General features: G+C 53.8%; 2 protein-coding genes across 5 annotated transcripts in view; both read left to right on the top strand.

The window, feature by feature from the left end:
* KLHL12 (kelch like family member 12) overlaps positions 1-13,825 on the top strand; it is a 25,804-nt gene extending 11,979 nt beyond the window's left edge. For all 3 annotated transcript variants that reach the window (XM_027898140.1, XM_027898139.1, XM_027898141.1), the window contains 9 exons: positions 170-387; positions 3,239-3,388; positions 4,722-4,836; positions 6,831-6,937; positions 7,879-8,074; positions 8,707-8,865; positions 9,613-9,711; positions 11,853-12,039; positions 12,288-13,825. In XM_027898140.1, coding sequence (XP_027753941.1) covers positions 170-387; positions 3,239-3,388; positions 4,722-4,836; positions 6,831-6,937; positions 7,879-8,074; positions 8,707-8,865; positions 9,613-9,711; positions 11,853-12,039; positions 12,288-12,414 — 1,358 coding nt within the window. In that variant the 3' untranslated portion in view covers positions 12,415-13,825. The remainder of the gene's footprint in view (positions 1-169; positions 388-3,238; positions 3,389-4,721; positions 4,837-6,830; positions 6,938-7,878; positions 8,075-8,706; positions 8,866-9,612; positions 9,712-11,852; positions 12,040-12,287) is intronic.
* A 1,420-nt stretch (positions 13,826-15,245) lies between these two features.
* RABIF (RAB interacting factor) overlaps positions 15,246-17,566 on the top strand; it is a 16,527-nt gene continuing 14,206 nt past the window's right edge. Inside the window, exons 1-2 of one of the 2 annotated variants that reach the window (XR_003572808.1) lie at positions 15,246-15,446; positions 15,530-16,222. Coding sequence is in view for 1 of the 2 variants with exons in the window: in XM_027898143.1 (XP_027753944.1) it covers positions 15,246-15,446; positions 15,530-15,772 (444 nt within the window). In the remaining variant the exon portion in view is untranslated. Of the gene's footprint in view, positions 15,447-15,529; positions 16,534-17,566 lie in introns of those variants that run through there. The other variant, XM_027898143.1, reaches the window with a different exon arrangement.

Genomic DNA, 17,566 nt, shown 5'->3' with positions numbered 1-17,566 from the left:
CCCCTGCTCCAAAGCATTTACCTGCATGTGTGTGTTTCTGTGGTGTTTCTACTTGTTATTTGAGTTGGCTTTTCGTTATTGTTTGGAAGTTTCCTTTCTGAAGCCCTTTCCAAAGCAGTGGATTGACAGTAAGCCTGCAGTGCTCATTCACCCCTCCAATTTTCCGTAGGTGTGAAACAAGCTTGCTGTGAGTTTCTAGAAAGCCAACTGGATCCATCAAATTGTTTGGGCATTCGGGATTTTGCTGAGACACACAATTGTGTGGATCTAATGCAAGCTGCAGAGGTCTTCAGCCAGAAACATTTTCCAGAGGTGGTTCAGCATGAAGAGTTTATCCTTTTAAATCAAGAAGAGGTTGAAAAGCTCATCAAGTGTGATGAAATTCAGGTAAAACCTGAAAAGTACCATTACTGTGCAAAGAGTTGAAGTAAAACGTTGAAAGCAGTCAGTAATTGGTCCATACTCCTGGGATGGACTTCTCACACAGTTCCTAATTTGAAATAAAATTCTCAACAAGTTCTAATTTCTTTTGCTAATTGTAATTGATCAATAACATGTAATTCCTCTGTAAGAATTCATTGTCACACAAGTGTTTCTTGCAAGTTAATCACAGTGAGCTCCCTCTGCAGAGTTCTTGGTACTTTGTTCCCTCCTTTCCCTGGAGAAGACAAGTTGTCTCAATCCCTGCATTCCAGAAATACCCCCAAGCTTTAACTTCTGTTTGCTGCTGCTCAGCAGCACAAGGAATGAATGCCTGTGCCATCCCCAGGGTGGTCTGACTCTGCAGGCAGTTAGTTCCCAAATTTCAGTTCCATCGAGGTGGGTTTCTGGAGGATTTCCTTTTTGACTGGAACACGTCAAGTACGTTTTTCCAACTTCTCTATGAGTAAGTTCAGCACTCCCTGGTAATGAGGGCAGGGCATGATTATTTATGTCAAGAGCTGATGTTCACTGTAGTTGATGGGCTTGAAGTAATCCCTGCTCACTGTTCAGAGGAACAGGAACTCTTGGAAGCAACCCAATGTAATGGTTATCTTTGGTGGGATTCCTAAAAAGCCAATACGGGGTGCGGGGGGAGCCACAGGAGAATTGTTGGTGCATGTGTTGAAAGTGGCCTTCAGCCACACCAAAATCCTCTTGCTAATGAGGCTGCTTGAGAAAGGGCACGTGAGACAGCAGGGAACAAGTGGGCTCCAGTTGGGATCAGCAGCAGGATCAGCAGTGGGATCAGCAGTGGAGAAGGCTGGGTGTGGTTGGTGTTTAAGCTGCAGCTCAATGCTGTGAGGGGCTGAGCTGGTGTGGACTGGGGTGATCCTGACAGCAGCTTCAGGCAGGGACTGGGAAATAATGATGAGGAGTTTCAGAATGAGTCAGCCCTGCAGAGTAACATTCCCTGTGGATTGGAAGGGCTGGCTCAGGCCTTGCAGGAGGCAGTGGGGTGTGCATGCACTGTCATACCTTCAGAAGATGTGACCAGCAGGGTGAGGGAGGGGATCCTCCCCCTCTTCTCTGTCCTTGTGGAACCTCAGCTGGAGCACCGTGTCCGGGTCTGGGGGCCTCAGCGCGAGAAAGCACCTCTAGAGCAGGTCCAGAGGGGGCCATGGAGATGTTCTGAGAGAGGGAGCCCCTCTGCTCTGGAGACAGGCTGGGAGAGCTGGGGGTGTTCAGCCTGGAGAAGAGAAGGCTCCAGAGAGCCCTGAGAGCCCCTTCCAGTGCCTGAAGGGGGCTTAGAGGAAGGAGGAAGAGCAAGGCCAGGTTGGACAGGGCTTGAAGCATCCTGGTCTAGTGAAGGTGTCCCTGCCCATGGCAGGGGGTGGAACAAGATGAGATTTAAGGTATTTTCCAGCTGAAATCCTTCTGGAATAAGGAACAAATCTCTCAAATCTCTCTCTTGCTGTGCCAGCACAGAGGTGCTGTGTGGAACCAGAGTGTGCTGAGGGAGCACCCTCAGAAAATCCCCAGGTTGTTCAAGAAGTGCCATGGCAGGTCCTCACTGCGGTGCTGCATTTAGTGTTACTCATCATTTATCAGAAAACAAATTATTTAATGAACAATAAAACTGTTAAATATATCTGAGGACACTCAGTTCAGGAGGGAATAAACCAATGCAGGGATTATTGCATTTAAGGAGGAGGTGGGGGAATTGGAAACAATACAGTGCTCTGCTCTCCTTTTGTGAGCTCTAATTGTCCTTTCCCTGTATTTCCAATAGAAAGAGGCCGTTCCAAATTACACTGTAACAAATATAAATCAATGGCCTGGAAGAATGGCCTTACATAATTAACCTCAGTGGCTCCCTGCTTCAGAACATTCTGCCTGACAGCTTCAAACTGGACTTCAAAGTGGGGGACCAGTCATAGACTGGTGAGGAGGCTCAGTCCTCTCATCACAAGCTCTCCTTTTATCTTCATAGTTAGTCTCAGTTAACAGACTTTGTGATAATAAATTCACGTCTGATTTGCTTTTACGTTGGATGGTCTGATAGATGTGCTAAAACAAAACCAAGCCTAAGTTATATATTGCAGAGATTTTTACAGTTCTTTTGCTTTTGGTAGTCATAGATGTCCACAGCACCTGAGGTTCCCCAACAGTATCAAATTCTGTCTCTAAATGGGGACAGAAATAAACTACTGATAAAATAAAATGAACAGTAGAAATAAACAGTAACATTCATGCCCTGGGGTTCTCCACTCAGAAATCCAATTGCTTGTGGTTTCTGAAAGGTGGATTGAAATACAAAAGTCCCTTAAATGTAGCTGGTCTGGCTGGGGTGTTTGAGGGGAGTCCATGGGCACAGGGCTGCTGGGGACTAAGCCAGGCACTGCTCTGTGCAAGGGAAACAGGGTTCTGATCGTCTCTGTAATGACTCTTTGTGTTTTGCAGGGCCACAGCTCCTGCTCCACAGAGAATTTGGGGAGCTGCCCTGTGAGTTCCTGCAGGTCAGTGAGTGGCAGCTCCAGGCTCTGCCGTACCACTCACTGCTCTGGCACTTGAGCTTCCCATCGCTGATCTCAGCCGTAGGGAAAAAAACAAATGCAGGTTCAAGGAAAAGAAAGTGAGGGAATTTCATGGTGCCTGTAATCACAGCTCATGGGGATCTCCCTAACAGACTCCTAGCTGCAGTGTCCCACTGCCTGGGTCGCTGTGGAGCAGTGTCAGCAGTCTGGACGTTCTCTGCTCTGTGGTGGTAGCTCCAGTGTTACCCTGCAGCCTGTCAGGATGTGCCTCCTCTTTCCAGGTGGACTCTGAAGAGCCCGTGTTCGAGGCAGTCATAAACTGGGTGAAGCACTCCAAGAAGGACCGAGAGGCGTCGCTGCCCGAGCTGCTGCAGTACGTGCGGATGCCGCTGCTCACCCCCCGCTACATCACGGACGTCATCGACACCGAGGTACGGGCACAGCTGGGAGCACTGCGTGTCCCTGGCTGGGCTGCTGCTGCCCACCAGAACATGTGCAGAGCTCTTTCTCTGCTGATGTCGTTTGATGCTGATGCTGTGGAGCTGTCACACTGAGCAGTGGTTTGCTGTGCCAGCAGCCACAGCATAGCACTCTGCAGCCAGAGGGTGCCCTGTCCAGAGCCATTAGTCAGCTGTCTGTGCTGATATATGCAGTACCTTTCTGCTGTCACCCGTTATAACCTCCAACAAGTGCTTTCTGCCTTCATTCCTAAGCGCTGGCAGCTCCCCTTGCCCAGGCTGAAGGTTGCTGGCACTGATCTCAGGGAGCACGTGGCTCCTCAGAAGGTGTCTGAGGTGCAGATGGCCAGCATGTACCTCTGAGAAGGACAGCAGCTGTGTGGACACAGGACCATGGATGTTCTCAAACCAGGGCAGCCAACAGGCAGTTAGGTTGTGCCAGAGCTGCAGGGTGTTCAGTCAGATTGTTATGGTCCGCTTCAGACTGAAATTGAAGTTAATGGAAAAGGGACTGGTACCAAAACCAACAGGTCTGTTCCAAATCCAGCCTGAGACGGTGTGTGCAGGCTCCCAGCTCCCTGAGAGTGAATGCAGAGAGTGACCTCTCCAGTCTGGCAGTGCCACACACTCGTGGGACATGCTCAGCCTGGGCTGGTGTGGAAAGTGGAGTATTGGCCCCCTGTGGGTTCTGAACACTCTGGCTGCCCTGCACAAAGACCAAGAACCTGTACAAATAAATCTAAGCTTATGGAAGCTGCATATACACCAAACACCCAAGGGCACCTGAGCATTCAGGAGAGGTTGGTCCAGGCCTTCAGCCAGACCTCACTGCTTCTGCTGCCTCTCCACAACTCCATGTTCCATGTGCAATAGGTCAGCTAAGCTGCTTCATCGTGCTCTGCTCCCTGTTTCTTCTCTGACATCAAGTGCAGGCCGAGTCATGTGGGGGCAGATCGAGGCAAACTGGTTTCCAGTGTGGTTTCATTGCCAGTTCCCCTGCTCAGACATCCTTCTGCCGGCTTAAATGTGGCAGAAGTGGCTTTTCCAGAGTTTTCCAGTGCAGTCATTTTCCTTATGGAACCTGCAGTGCCAGACTGTGAGAATCAAGCCCCATCTCCTCAGCTGCACTGGGGTCTGCAGTTACCTTTGTGCTTCCCTGCATGCAGTGTTTGCACCAGGACACTGCAGCCTGCACACCAAGTCCTGTTCGTGCTGTCTGAGCTGATAAGAGTTGGCTTTAGGACGCTTCTTCTGAGGTTTCCTAAAATACACTGCATGTGTACCAGTGACTCATGTTTCTCCCCAGCCTTTTATACGCTGCAGCCTCCAGTGCAGAGACCTCGTCGATGAAGCCAAGAAATTCCACCTTCGGCCCGAGCTCCGGAGCCAGATGCAAGGACCCAGGACACGAGCACGTCTGGGTGAGCAGCAGAGGAAAGGACACTGAGAGGGGCTGGGGCACTGGCAGGTGTTGTGTAAGACACCTTGTGTAGAGCCTTGTAGTTGTGCTGATGGGCTCACAGCAGTAACTCGTCATCCCATGGTCCCCAGTAGGACAGAGAGGGGGCTGGAGCAGAGGACAAAGGGGCCTTTTTTTTTCAGAGCATGATTTCTTAGTGCCAGTTGATTGCCTTTAATCCCAGGCCCTTGCTCTGACCATAAAACCAGTTTCCTGAGTTGCTGGTTCCTGCAGATATGTTTGACCAGTATGCAGCTGTCCAAGAAGTGTGGGAAGAGTTTATTCCTGTCTGAAAGCACAGCTATCAGTGTCCAAAGAGAGCTGTGAGGTGAGTGACAGCTGCCTTACAGTGCCAGCAGGTTTCCACAGGGAATTGGAGAGGGGAAGGCACAAGGAGGGAAATGGAAAGGTCCCTCTTTCCCTTTTTTTTTTTCCTCCCTAGCCTTGCTAAGGCAATAAATGATGACTTCTTCCTTTATTTCAGTAACTCCTACCAAGCACAGTCACTGAATTGTTGGGAAAATGCTTGGCTTAGGGCTGTGAGCGCTCAAGAGCAATATAAACAGTAGGAATGACCTACAGAAGAAGGAAAATTATTTTATTGGCTTCTGTCAGACTGTCTGTGCCATGCCTGTATCCCAGTGCACTCACATCAGTGCCAGAATGGACCACTCTTCCTGCTTGGAGCAATCTGGGCTAGTGGAAGGTGTCCCTGCCCATGGCAGGGGGTGGGATGAGATGAGCTTTAGGGTTCCTTCCAACCCAAACCATTCTGTGATTTTAGAAAGACACATTTCATTTTGTTCTTGGTTGAAATGCTTCACCTGATAAAAAGACATCACAAAACTGTTTTATTGTTTATTTGTACGGGTTAAAACTGAACCAAAGGTTCAGCCCTACCTGTTTTAAATTATTACCCACCATCTGATAGCAACAATGTGTCACTTATAAACTGTGATCAAGTTGTGCATTAACTTTGCATTGGAGGAACTGAAGTAATTGCACTTTTAGCTGTCTTACTGGACAGGAGGCTTTCCAAGGTGTTGAAGCTCTTTTGTGAATCCTTCCCAGTTAGTTTTTTGTATTATTCCTCATCTTTTGCTTTGTGACAGAGTTGTTAAGTGTTTGCTCCTTGGTGCTCAGTCCTATGAAAAGCTGGACAGTCCTAAACTCCAGTGATAAACTCCTGTTCCAGAAAGGGCCTGAGAGGCCCAGGGATATTCAGCTGTTCTACCCTGGTTCCAGGCAGTGGGTACAGGGGAGGTTAAAACCCTCCAGGTCACAGCTGTCATTTAACAACCATGGAGGAAATCAGAAAAATTCAGAGACCTTCTGAGAAGAAAGAAAGTAGGGGGAAGGCAACTTTGAAATAAAATACACAAGATTTAAGACACAATTCCTGAGAAAATACTTAATTAATTTTCCAAGCTTCTGACAGCCTGACTTGTTTCTCACTTAAGTGGGGAACAAAGTCCCCAAAATCAGGTGGGGATGTTACTTGCAGCTTAGGGGAGGCCCTGTGTTGTGAGGTGGCTGCAGGGAATCAGGCATTCTCCTCCAGATTCTATGGGGTGGTGAGAGGTTTGGGAAAAACAGTGGAAAGAACACAAAAAGAGATAGAAAGGAGCCAGCTTCAGCACCTGATTGAGCTGGCTTGTGTTCTCAAAGTGCCTCTGATGTTAGGAGGAACAGCTCTCCAGCAGTCAGCTCCTGACCCTCTCTCAGCCTCCTGCCACACACTCTGAAGAGCTTCTCCCTCCTCTTCCCCTCTGAGCACAGAGGGCTGCCAAGTGCCTGGAGCCAGGTTAGCTCCCTGCTCCAGAGCCGCGAGGAAAACAGGGATTTAGAGGCAGCTTTGCACCAGGGAAGGCTCAGTGTTTCTTCAGGTTGTTCCCCTGAGGTGACCCTTTGGCTGTGCAGGGATTGACTTGGCCTCTCTCTCCCCCTCTGCCCCAGGAGCCAATGAAGTGCTGCTCGTGATCGGCGGCTTCGGCAGCCAACAGTCCCCCATCGACGTGGTGGAGAAATACGACCCCAAGACCCAGGAGTGGAGTTTCCTGCCGGTAAGGGACGGGTTTGGACCACCCCTGGGCTGACCAGGCTGTGAGCAAACACTGATTCTGCAGCATCAGCTGGATAACAATCCTCTTTGGGGCTGTCCTGTGCAATCTGCTGAGGATTTCTGACAGAAATTCCTTACAGAGATTTACGTGGTGAATGCTGAAACCGCTTCAGTTTGCAGAGTGACTGAGTAAGAGGGGGTTGTCATAGTCCTGATCAGCTGAGCCTGCAGAGACCCACATCTTGGTTGTGGGAGTGAGAACTATCGTGTTTCTTAGTGAAGGGGTGTTAAGCTTTAAGGTTAGTGATGATAATTGGAATGTCAATAGGAACAGTGTAATCAGTGCAGCCTTCAGGCTGCTGCATGATCCTGCTGCTTGCAGTGTTTTGGAGCATAAAGAGAAGAAAGATTTCCTACACTGAGGAGTGTTTCAGCCCAAATTAAAATCACCTTTATCTGTGTGAAATGGTGGAGAACTGGCTGTTCTTTAATATCACCTATCAGGGCAGACCCAGTACCACCTGGTGTCCCAAAATTCTGACCTTTTTTGGAGGCTGAAAGCTTCATCAAATATTCTGTGTTTCCACATTTTCCCATTACCAGTGCCTGCAGGAGCCAGTGGGAGGAACACACAAAAGTCCCAGATGCATCAAAGATTCTGTAGCAGCATAAGATATTTAATAGTATGTATGATATTATTAAATACCTTGAGATACTTAATAAATCTCAGCAATAACATCTAATGCTATATATTTGAGTGCAAAGAGACGTGGCCCTGAGGAAAGAGAATACAGGCAAGGGAAGGCAGACACAGCCCTTTAAATCCGTGGTGCTACCTGCTCTGGGCAATAGGCCAGCAGAAGAGGGTGGGAGAGCAGTGTTGGTGTCCGTGCAGCGGTGTTGCTTGCTGTCTTTGACCACTGTGTCCCCCCTGTGGCCCAGAGCATCACCCGGAAGAGGCGATACGTGGCCACCGTGTCCCTCCACGACCGCATCTACGTCATCGGGGGCTACGACGGCCGCTCCCGGCTCAGCTCCGTGGAGTGCCTGGATTACACGTCGGATGAGGACGGCATCTGGTACTCGGTGGCTCCCATGAACGTGCGGCGAGGGCTGGCGGGAGCCACCACCCTCGGAGGTGCGTCCTGGTGGCTGCCTGGTTGGTGTGTGCAGAGTGGGCTGGCTCTGGGGGAGGAGGGGAGCAGGAGACTCTGCCTTCTCTCGCCGCTGGGGTGCAGAAATGGAACACTCGCCCACGTATCCTGAGAGGAGCTCTGCCTCCGCTGCATTCCCACGGCGTGTGTCTGTGCACCGAGGGAAGGTGGCTCTGGGAGGGATTATGGAGCGGGAAGCTCTGAGGGTGTTGAGTGTTGGGCAAGACTGAGCACAGGGCAGCGAGTACAGCTGTGATCATCCAGCACAGGAGAGACTGGAGCATGTGCAGGGAAGGAGCGAGGGCCTTGGGGAGATGCTGACTTGAGGCTCATGACAGGCAGGGTTTGGGTTTGGGCATGGCAGTCTTCTATTTCACCCAACAGCAAGAAGCAGATGTAAGGGCCAGATGGGTTTTGTGTTTGTTTGTTGGGCCTGTGAGCAGGCTGATGCAGCGAGCCAGGCTGAGGAGCCTGGATTTGTCTTGGCTCGCAGTGTGCCAAGGCCTGTTGTCCTGGGGCTGGCAGTCCCTGCTGTAGTTTTTCTTAGTCTGTGAGAGCCCTCATGTGCCTGGTTGACTCTTGACTCGCTGGGTTCCTCCTCCGTCTGTGATTGCAGACATGATCTACGTTTCGGGTGGGTTCGACGGGAGCCGCCGTCACACCAGCATGGAGCGCTACGACCCCAACATCGACCAGTGGAGCATGCTGGGAGACATGCAGACAGCACGGGAGGGAGCAGGGCTTGTGGTAGCCAATGGAGTGATCTACTGCCTCGGTAGGTACCCCAGGAGCTCTGGGAGTTCTGCAGATCCTGGCTTTTTACCCAAGTGACCGCCCAGGTGCTGCCTGGGGAGCACCAACTTGTCACGCCCGGGTTAGAAGAGGTTTAACCTCACTGCCCTGGGCACTCCCATCACCTGTGTCAGTGAATGCTGCCTGTTCTCACTGTTCCCATCACGATGGCTGGGACTGGAGCTGCCACATTACTGCAGGAAATGCTGCAAGCTGCAAATTATACAGAATTTACACACTACCTTTGAGGGGGGGGCTGAAGTGTGGAGGATGAGCAGAGCAATGCCACCTGAGGCTTGCATGGCCTAAGCAGTGGCTAAATGCCCAGAGATGCAGCAGGTAGCCAAAGGACAGAGGGTGCACCTGCATTACCCAAAACAGTGGTGGCTGTGGTGCTCCAGAAACGTGTCATGAGCTGTGTGTTCTCCAGCTCCTTTCTGCAGCACTCGTTTCAGTTTCAGAGCCCCACACCAGCTGTGAATGCAGTGAGAGTGCCAGAGGGCAAAGCACTCTGGAAGTTGTTCTGTAGGTCACCTTCTGTGCACCAGAAAAGGCAGACCCAGCGTTGCACCCACATCTGTTGCAGTCCTGTTCCTGGGGAGTCACAGATTTCCTGCACCAGACAGATTGCAGAGCTGGCTGCAGGAGCCTCTGCCTGGCTTGTGTGAGCTGTGCTGATGGCAGCACCACATTCTCAGCCCCGGGGTTTGCTCCTGTGCTTTTCTTTCAGGTGGCTATGATGGGCTGAACATCCTGAATTCTGTAGAGAGGTATGACCCCCACACTGGACACTGGACAAACGTCACCCCGATGGCCACCAAGCGCTCAGGTGAGAGCCCTTGAGTCACTGTGTTTCCTGCTGCACTGAGGTGGCTGTCACTGCTGGTGTGTTCTGCTGCCCTGCAGGATGCTCTGGGCTCAGTGGGTGGCTTGGCTTTGAGAAGGAACGGTTTTAGGTGCGGAATTCCCAAAACAAATTCTAATCTTCACAGCCTGAGGCTTCCATCCCATGCTAAGGTGTGTGTAGGTATGTGGGGAGGGGGTTATAGGTTACAGGGAAGGAGAGGAAGTCCTGTGTGACTTCCAAAACTAGAAACAGTACTTGGCTTGGAGAAGAGCCCACAAGGCACAGACTGTAGTATGAGATCAGTGCTCCTCAGCTGCACAGAACAGGGTGAAGGCAGGAGTGCCCTGTCAGGCTGCTCCTTCACCTCCACTCTGCTCTGGGACATGCAAGGCCTCAGCTCCTGGTGCAGCAGGAACACAGAGCAGCACTGCCAGAGCAGTGTTACCCTCCAGTGGTGTTGACTGGAAACAAGGTGCAGTCACCCAGTAATTATCCCCCACCAACTCTTCACTTGTCTCTCCTGCTTGGAGTTCTATCCGACCTTTAGGTTGGCAGTTGTATCTAGGAGATAAATATAGTTTAAATCCTACTTTTGGAATATCTTTCTGTCTAAGCTCTCCTTCATTTCTCAGAGGAGTTCCAGAGGGGTTCCTGCAGCTCCTGTGTGCTCAGATCCTGGCTCTCTGCTCTCACCCTGTGCCTCAGGCCTCCTGCTCTGCCCTCCATGCCATGCTGGCGAGCAGCCCTGGCCCTGCACAGCCCTGGGCAGGATGCTCAGTGCCTCCACAGCCGGGTAGTTCCCAGTGTGGTAGTTCTGTGCTTACAGCCCCTCTTTCAAATCCCTTTTTGAAGTTACTTTTTTCTCTGCTGCTTTCAGTAACTGCCCCTCGCAGTCAGCCTGGGCAGCCCTGGCTCCACGTGATCTCTGTGCAGTGTTCCTGCTTAGGGACAAGTGCTGGGTGCTCACTAAAGCTGGGCTCTGCTCCAGAAACATCTCAGCTTCCTTGTGCCTGCAGTGGCATTCACCAAAACCCCAAGCTTTAAATATTTACTCCTGTGACAGGGCTATTCCTGTTAAGTGTGGGTTTATCTGCCAAGAACGGTTTTGATTTAGGAGTTGGGTGCTTTTCCACATCCCAGGAAGACCCCACATAAAACATGGGATAAAATCCACAGATTTTCTGGCATCGGAGGCACCGTGTGAGACCGACCCACAGATCTCTAGGAAGCTTGAGGATGAGATGGCTTTCCCCCAGAGAAGATTGGCTTTGTGCAAGACCAAAAGCAGAGTTCAAGGGAAAAAGCCTTCCACAATAGGCATTTCCCAGGTCCATGCTCGCTTCCCACAGGATTTGGAGCTTTGGCAGCAGTGCCTTGGCCTGCAGCATGAGCTCCACGACCGAGCAGGAACATGGGGAGGCCCTTGACCCCAGCACTGGCTCAACTGGTTCCTTCCTTGGTGCTGTCACCTGGAGCACCAAGATCTCTGAAATGGGAGATTTTTTGGCCCACAGAACCCTTTTTGGCCCAGGTTTTTGTGTTTGCACTCTGGAACTAACACTCCTAACTACTGGTAGCTTAGGTACTAGCTGTACTTGCAATCTTCATCCTAATATCAGGTCAGTCCATCCTGGTGACCTTGGACCCTGTAAGACTTCTTTTGCCCCCAGAAAAAACTTTCCAGTGTGCAGGTCTTTGAATTCCAAAACCAGGACTAAAAGTAATCTTGGCTGTGTGACTCTCCCGACTGTGGCCAGGAGCTGGGTGATACCAGGGAGCCAGGAACACCAGAGGAACCTGTGTCTGTGCTGATAGTCCCAGCTGGCTGCCTGCCAGCCAGCAGAGCGAGCCTGGTGCTGCTCTGTTCACACACCTGTGTCAGGTGTCAACTTCTCGTGCTGCTGTGCTGCCCAGTGCTCCCATGGCAGAGAGTCAGCAGTGTTTGGTGGACAACAGAAGACACGGTTATCAGCTCTTTTAGGGGAGAGATGAGCGTAACAAAATGTCCTGTGAAGAGGGAGGAGCTGACCAGCTGACCACTCAGCCCCGGAACAGCGAGCCCTGGCCACGGTGCCGCCGGTGTGGTTCCTGGGCGTGACTGTTATCACCACCTCTCTCCCCAGGGGCTGGAGTGGCTCTGCTCAACGACCACATTTACGTGGTGGGGGGGTTCGACGGGACGGCGCATCTGTCCTCGGTGGAGGCCTACAACATCCGCACCGATTCCTGGACAACGGTAACGAGCATGACCACACCCCGGTGCTACGTGGGGGCCACGGTGCTGCGGGGCCGGCTGTACGCCATCGCCGGGTAAGCGCTGCACGGGCCCGGCCTGCAGCTCTGGGCGCTGGAACAGGGGTGCTGAGGGGACACAGAGGCTGCCCCATCGCAGCTGGGCGGCTCCTCACACTGAGATGTGGCCCTCAGGGTCACCCTGCCCGCCCAGGGCCCAGGCAGAGGCGGCCTCATGCAAGGCCGTTCCTGCTGCCCAGTCTCTCTGAATGCCTCAGCCTCTCCCTCCGACGCCGCCCTTCACCTGTAACTTTCTGTCCCGGCAGGTACGATGGCAACTCACTGCTGAGCAGCATCGAGTGCTACGATCCCATCATTGACAGCTGGGAAGTGGTCACCTCCCTGGGGATGCAGCGCTGCGACGCGGGAGTCTGCGTCCTGCGGGAGAAGTGATCGGGAGGGAGCTCGCAAAGAGGAACACTCTAAAAAAGTCTCGGCTGGAGAAAGAGTCCCAAGTGATTTGCAGTGACTGCTCCTGGGAGTTGTGGATGCTGTGGGAATAGGCACCAGAAGAGCAGCTTTCTGTGCTGCTTGTGACTAGAGCATGTGCATAACCGTGTGATCTCAGCAGTCATTTGAAATCGGGGGCTCTGTGGGAAGCTGGACGAAGGGGGTGAGTGGGTCATGAGAAGCTGCACTCTCTGCTGTTCCTGTGGCTCAGTCTATGGGCAGAGCAGAGATGCCCCAGCCTGGCCTCAGCCAGCCTGGTGAACCCTCCCAAGGACATGTACATACCACTGGGTCACCTCTCCAGCCGCCGCAGGACCCCGCGGGCCCTCGGGTTGCTCTCAGCCACGTGGATGTGGGAGGGTGAATCCGGCTGCTCTTGTGTTCCAGCTTCAAATCATCATGTACATACTGAATGTTCAAACGTGCTCCTCGAGCACACGTGGGTGCAGAGCCAGATTGGGTGAGCGTGTGTGAGGGGGGGCCTGCAGTGTCGCTGTGTCCGCAGGTTCCTCCCAGGGCTGCACACAAAAGGAGTCGCAGGTTAAAGCTGTCAACTACTGAGACCCAGAAGCCGAGGCTGCAGGGGCAGAGGGCAGGGGGAAAGCTCACTGCCTGCTGCAGAGGCAGGGCTGTGGTGTTTGTGCTCTTGATCAGGTGCTCGGCAAGGTTCTTCACGTGGCACTTCCCTCACAAAGCTTGAGAGCCCCAGCTGCAAAGCGCCGCCATCCGTGAGCCCTGCTGTGCCGCGGCCGTGCCTTTGCTCCCACCCTGCAGGGACGTCACCCGAGCTGAGGCCACCAGAGCAGGGACACGGTGGCTGCTGCCCACCAAGGTCTTGCCGGAGAGTGACTGGGGTTCATCCCCGGAGTCCAGCACACCCACTGCAGCCTTTCACTCAAGTTCATTGTGTTGGTTTTCCTTTCATCCAGGATTTTCCTGCTTCCAGGGCCGTTCTGGAGTAGCATCCAGGATTCCGTTCTGCCCTTTGTTCTCAGCTGTTCACTTCCCTGCCCACATCCTCTGACACCTGCTATCCCTCGCCTGCCCCACGAGCCCTCGCTGGCTCTCAGCATGTGTCCTGCCTCGCTGCGTTCTGGGAGCACGGGCTCCCCTCTGCCATCAGCTTGGCCCCACAGTGCCTGGGCTCTGTGTAGTGCTGCTCGTTGAGCTTCCTGCTGACTCCTTGCTTGGGGACAGGGTGGGATCAGGGACGTGGTAGCATGACTTAATTATGCACTTTCAGCCAACGCTCTGAACCTTCTGCGTTTGTTTCTATCACACAAGTGTTCTGTGGTTTTGTTTCCTATGTTTATTTTCTAATGAAAGTATAAAGAATAAAATATTTCCTGAGCCAGTGGGAGTTCAGCTTCTGTTCTCTACCTTCCAGACCTTCATCTAACCACCGTGTGGAGGGTTTGTGCTGGCACAAGTCACAGGGGAATGGGGTTACGTCTGCAATCTACACTCAACCCCCAGCTCGTGGCAGGACTGCCTGGGCTGGAGCCTGAGGTGAGCAGCTGGATTGCTGATGAAATCCTGTACCTTTATGTAGTACTTGAGCATCAGTTCCCATTTCTGGCTTCTCCTGAGAGTTCTTGGCAGCAGACAGTGAGGAGACAGCGAGGCAGCAGGAGGATGGTGCATGTTTACACTAAATGGGCAGGAAAAAAACAAGAATCAGAGCTCTTCTGGGATCTGGTTTACTCCCTAAAGAAGCAGTGGCTCAATCAAAAGGTTTCTTTCAGTCTTTTCAACCATGCTAACAACACTGGGCCGTTAGCAGCAGGTACCCAGACCAGCACACAGCCACAGGGGCTCAGAGGTGCTCAGTGAAGAGCAGCAGAGTCACCTGAGCCCCAGGGCCTCTCCAGCACCGGCACTGCCTCCTGCCTTGCCCGGGCTCTTTGGGGTCGGGCTGGTCTCTGCTTCCCTCTCCTGGGAAACACATTTTTCCAGTGTCAGCCCCCTGCCCCTTTCAGTGCACTCTGTGCACCCCAGTTCGGAGGGGGGTCTCTTTGTACCAAGCAGCCACGTGAGCTGCTGTTTGCAGCAGCAGCAGAGTGTACCCAGGCTCTCCTGAACACTGATGCAACAACTGCACTCAAAATATGTGCAGCAGCTTCATAGAATCCCAGAAATGGGTGAGGTTGGAAGAGACCACAGCAGGTCATCTGGCCCTACCTCCCCCGAGCAGGGTCATCCCAGAGGGCACAGCACAGGATTGTGTCCAGACAGCTCTGGAATATCTCCAGTGAGGGAGACTTTAAAGGGAGACGATTTCCTTTTGCCCAGCATCAACTGAACTCCTTCTTCAACCTCTGTGACAAGGTGGAGTGTCTCCAGACTCCCATGTCCGGTAAATGACGGTCCCTGATGGTCCCCGCGGGCCTGCACACGACAGACAGACAGACAGACAGGCAGACAGACCCTCGCTGCCAGCTGGTGGCACATCCCGGAATCACGTCGGGGGAGGGAATCAGAGAATCCCAGACTGGTTTGGGTGGGAAAGGACCTTGAATCTCATCCCCTTCCACGGGCAGGGACAATTCCACCGGCCCAGCTCACTCCCAGCACCCTGGACACTCCCAGGGATGGAGGAGCCGGGTGGGACCCCCCGGCACCGCCCCAGGGGCGGGGGGGGGGCAGGGCCGTGACGTCAGCGTGGCCCGGGGCGTGACGTCACAAGCCCTGCACAGCCCGATGGGGCGGGGCCGCGTCCGTGACGTCAGCGGAGTGCGTTGCCTGACGTCATCGCCCCGCCCCGCCCCTCGGCCATGGCGGCGCCCTGCGCGGAGATGGAGCCGGCGGCGCCTCCTCCCTCCCCTCCTGCCGCTCCCGCTCCCGATGCCGCTCCCGCCTCGCCGGGCTCGGCCGGGCTCGTGTGCGCGCAGGGCCGCAACCTGCGGGCCGTTCTGTGCCAGCGCTGCGGCTCCCGGGTGCTGCTGCCCGGCGCCGCCACCCTCGCCCGCCGTGAGGTACCGGGGGGGGGGATCCTGAGGGGAGCGGGGGGGGCGGGCGGTGCCGGGCGGGCGGTGACGGCCCCGTGGTGTCTCCGCAGCTCCTCCTGCCCGCCATGAGGAAGAAGGCGGCGGCGGCGGCGGCGGGAGGCGGCGGGGACGTGCTGCGGGAGCACTGGCTGGTGCGCGACATGTTCTCCTTCGAGAACGTGGGCTTCACCCGCGACGTGGGCAACGTGAAGTTCCTGGTGTGCGCCGACTGCGAGGCGGGGCCCATCGGCTGGCACTGCCTGGACGACAAGGACAGCTTCTACGTGGCGCTGGAGCGCGTGGCCCACGAGTGACCGCGGCCCCGGGCGCCGGGCTGGCAGCTGGGCTCGGCCGCCAGGAGCCCCGACAGCCCTGAGAGCCACAGCCCGGCCGGGCACCCCGGTGTCTGACTGACCTACACCCTGGCCGGGCACCCCGGTGTCTGACTGATCTACACCTCGGCTGGGCACCCCACTGTCTGACTGACCACAGCCCACCTGCCCCGTGGTGTGACTGACCCACGGCCTGGCCGGTCACCTCACGTGCCAGGGCCACAGGCTGAGCAGCACCAGGAGGCTCAGCCCTGGCACAGCCAGCTCCTCTCCCACGCAGGAGGGATGGTGGTGGTGGGAGGGTCCCCTGTGACCTGCAGGGACGTCTCACCGTGACAGTTTTGCCAAATAACCCGATCTGCCGCTGTCTGCTCTGTCACTTCCCTCGTGGCTGCTGTTGCTCCAAGGTGCTGAGATGTCTCTCAGGCTGCTGTGTAAATGTGGGCACGGGGAAGGGGCGAGGGGAGGACGCGACTGCTGCTCTGAGTCGTCGTGGCAGCTAAAATTGCCTGACCTACAGCCAGAGCAGCTCCAGGGTTTAAGGCTGAATCTCCTGCTGATTTGCAGAGGGAACATTCCCTGCCCCAAGTCCTAACATTTACATTCTCCAGAATCTCATCCCACCTGGCAGCTGTGAGAGTGAAGTGAGTGTAAGGCATTCCAGCTAACATGTGTGCAGTTCCATTAACTGAGTACCTGGAAACCAAACACAGTACAGGTAAAGCGGCTGAGAGAGCAGCAAATAGAGAAAATGTGCCAGATCATAGTGTTTTCAGGCAGCAAGAGTGAAAAGATTCCAGCCTGAAAAGGATCTGAATCATTGGACAGGCAGTGTGCCAGTGCTGAAGCATGTCAGAGTAGCCACTTGTATATGTGTTAAAGAAGTCAGGAAGGAGTTTCTCTTCTGTAAATGCACCTGGGAAGAGCAATCTGGTATATTTGACCAGATTGGGTCTCTGCCTTTTCAAAGCAGCGCACAAAGCTGATTGAAAGTGCAAGGAGGCTGCAGCAGTTTATTATGGCCCAGTTCATTCTCCACTGCAAACTGCAGATTGAGTGACAGAGCAGCTCTCCAGGGGTGCTCTGGGGTCCCTGGTGCTGTGTCTCTGCTCATGAACACTTGGGTACCAACCCAGCTGGGAAGGCGCAGCTGTCACTGTGCTGGGATGATGGAGTTGTTTGGGCCACCAAACTCAAGGTGGGTTTTACCTGCAGATTAAGGATTTTGCTGCCTCCAGGCTGTGGGAGGGACCTTTCCCTCACTCCTCTAATGAAGCAGTTTTGCTGGCAGGAGTCTCTAAGGCAGGCACAGCCTTGGGCAAGGCTCCCAGAAAGGCCTCCTGAGGGTGGGAGAGGGAGAAATGAGTCCCTTCTCTTTGCAGGGCTTGAGCACCTGCACTTTTAAGATTTGGGGACTCTGCCTTAATGTAGAACAGTCAAGGTGCTGGCTCTCCTGGCTCTGTTCCATCAGGAACTTTTGCTGTGGGCAGTCAGGATTTTTCAGAGGAGGGAGAGGAGCAGAACTGGGGGCTGAGGCTCCTGCTGGAGCAGGAGGCCAATCCCATGCTGTGCCCTTGTTAAATGTGTCAGATGCACATTTGACATCAAAACTGCTGCTTCCCTCCTGCCCTTCCTGTCTCTTGGTCCTCAGCCCAGCGACTCAACAGGTTCATCAAGGAGATGTACCTCAAAAGGCAGGAGAGCTTCGCTGGGGTTCTGCACAGGCACAGCAAAATGGTGGGATCATGTCACTAATTTCACACTTTCACTTAGATT

Source organism: Empidonax traillii, unplaced genomic scaffold (assembly GCF_003031625.1).
Source record: "Empidonax traillii isolate 1590-97213 ecotype Southwest subspecies unplaced genomic scaffold, ASM303162v1 scaffold579:size954524, whole genome shotgun sequence".
NCBI classification, from domain to species: domain Eukaryota; kingdom Metazoa; phylum Chordata; class Aves; order Passeriformes; family Tyrannidae; genus Empidonax; species Empidonax traillii.
Note: the sequence above shows the minus strand (reverse complement) of the source record. Positions and strands in the feature narration are given on the sequence as shown.